Source organism: Myotis lucifugus, unplaced genomic scaffold, assembly GCF_000147115.1.
Source record: "Myotis lucifugus unplaced genomic scaffold, Myoluc2.0 scaffold_1083, whole genome shotgun sequence".
Taxonomy (NCBI): Eukaryota; Metazoa; Chordata; class Mammalia; order Chiroptera; family Vespertilionidae; genus Myotis; species Myotis lucifugus.
Window position 1 is genome coordinate 12,256 of NW_005872131.1, and position 2,143 is coordinate 14,398.

General features: G+C 67.5%; 1 protein-coding gene across 1 annotated transcript in view; it reads left to right on the plus strand.

Moving 5' to 3' along the window:
• Positions 1-2,143, plus strand: part of SBF1 (SET binding factor 1) — a gene marked incomplete at its 5' end in the record, with an annotated part of 19,370 nt that overhangs the window by 7,133 nt on the left and 10,094 nt on the right. The window contains 5 exon segments of the mRNA XM_023747982.1: positions 124-587; positions 683-816; positions 913-1,120; positions 1,198-1,394; positions 1,476-1,613. Of these exon segments, the coding sequence (XP_023603750.1) occupies positions 124-587; positions 683-816; positions 913-1,120; positions 1,198-1,394; positions 1,476-1,613 (1,141 nt within the window).

Genomic DNA, 2,143 nt, shown 5'->3' on the forward strand with positions numbered 1-2,143 from the left:
CTGTTTGCTCTACGGAGCCCCCATCTTGAGTCTGTGTCTGGAGTGTGCTGCATAAGCTCAGCACGACCCAAATGTACACAGATGAGGAGGAAGCACGGTTAGAGGCCGAGCTCCGCGGCCTGACAGCCGCACTGGCTGGTGGCGAGGGCCTGCGTGCCCAGTGCTGGCGGCGCTCCCTTGGAGCGACACACCCGCCAGCCCCAGGTGTGCACAGCAGGACGCAGAGGCAAGGGGGCCCTTCACAGCCGGGCGCTGGGCCTTCCCCGACCCCTGGGGCCCATCTGGTCGCAGGGTGTTGACCATCCATCTCGTTCGGGAGGCACAGGGCTTCCTGTAGGCTCGCCCGCCTCTGTGGTCGTGGCCAGGCCCGGGGCCGCCCAGACCTCAGAGGCCTTGTGTCTGATGCAGCTGCTGAAGATGGCCTTCGACGAGGAGGTGGGGTCCGAGAACGCCGAGCTCTTCCGCAAGCAGCTGCACAAGCTGCGGTACCCGCTGGACATCAGGAACACCTTCGCCTTCACCCAGGGCTCCGCGCACACGCCCGGCCGGCCGCCCCGCACCGCCAAGGACAAGGGTCCCTCCCTCAGGTGTGGAGCGGGGCCCGGTGCCAGGGAGCCCACGCCTCCCAAACCGCTGGGTGCAGGCCTGTGCCTGTCTGCTCACTGCTGACCTCGCACTCCAGGACCCTGTCCCGGAACCTCGTGAAGAACGCCAAGAAGACCATGGGACGGCAGCACGTCACTCGCAAGAAGTACAACCCCCCCAGCTACGAGCACAGGGGCCAGTCCCCCGACGACCAGGAGGATGAGATCTCAGGTGGGGTGCGGGCAGCCCTGGGTGCTCGGGGTGCAGACCCCTGTGCAGGGGCCCTGGTGCTGTCGGGTGACGGCTCCTGTTGCCTGGCCTACCCAGTGTCAGAGGAGCTGGAGCCCGGCACGCTGACCCCGACCTCGGCCCTGAAGCCCTCCGACCGCATGACCATGAGCAGCCTGGTGGAGCGGGCCTGCTGCAGGGACTACCAGCGCCTGGGCCTGGGCACGCTGAGCAGCAGCCTGAGCCGCGCCAAGTCAGAGCCCTTCCGCATCTCCCCGGTCAACCGCATGTACGCCATCTGCCGCAGGTGCGTGCTGGCCTGGACGCCACGGGCTGGGGTGCTGCCTGCAGCCGCCTCGCCTCACCTCACGCCCCCCCCCACAGCTACCCGGGGCTGCTGATCGTGCCCCAGAGCGTCCAGGACAACGCGCTGCAGCGTGTCTCCCGCTGCTACCGCCAGAACCGCTTCCCCGTGGTCTGCTGGCGCAGCGGGCGCTCCAAGGCCGTGCTGCTGCGCTCAGGGGGCCTGCATGGCAAGGGTGTCGTTGGTCTCTTTAAGGCCCAGAACACGCCTTCTCCAGGTACCCTCCCTCGTCCTCATGCGTGCCCTGTGCCCCGTGCCCCATGCCCACTGCCCACTGCAGCTCTGCCTCCTGCCCCAGGCCAGTCCCAGGCGGACTCCAGCAGCTTGGAGCAGGAGAAGTACCTGCAGGCCGTGGTCAGCTCCATGCCCCGCTACGCCGACACCTCCGGCCGCAACACCCTCAGCGGCTTCTCCTCGGCCCACATGGGCAGTCATGGTGAGGGGGCTCATGGGCCAGAGGACTTTGGGGGGTCATGGTGACATTTATGGAGGGCAGGTCAGTGAGGGGGCAGAATGTTTGGGGACTGAGACGAGGGAGAAGGTCCAGCATGGGACCAGGTAAGTGCCCGGAGCCCCTGGTCTCACCACTCCTATCCCCCGCACTGCGCTCCCCGACCTCCTGGTCATCCATGGACACAGTGTCCCTCCTGCATCCCCTCAGTGTCCCCATGGCCCACTCCATCCAGCCACCCTCCCTCTTGGCTTCTCCCCTTATCTGTCCTGGCCCCTTGGCCCTTGTCTGCACTTGTCTCCCCTTCCCTGTCCCCACCCCGCCCCCCTCTGTGCACACTGGACCCGCTGTCCCCAGGTGGCCCATGCTGGCGGGACTCGCCCTCCCTCTGTCCACGCCAGCCCTGCCCAAGAGCCTGCCCTCTTCTGTGGCTCTGCCCTGCACGGAGAGAAGGCCCCAGGCCTGAAGGTCGGCGAGGCCTAGGGCCATCAGTGGACCCTCCCCTTTGCTGCAGG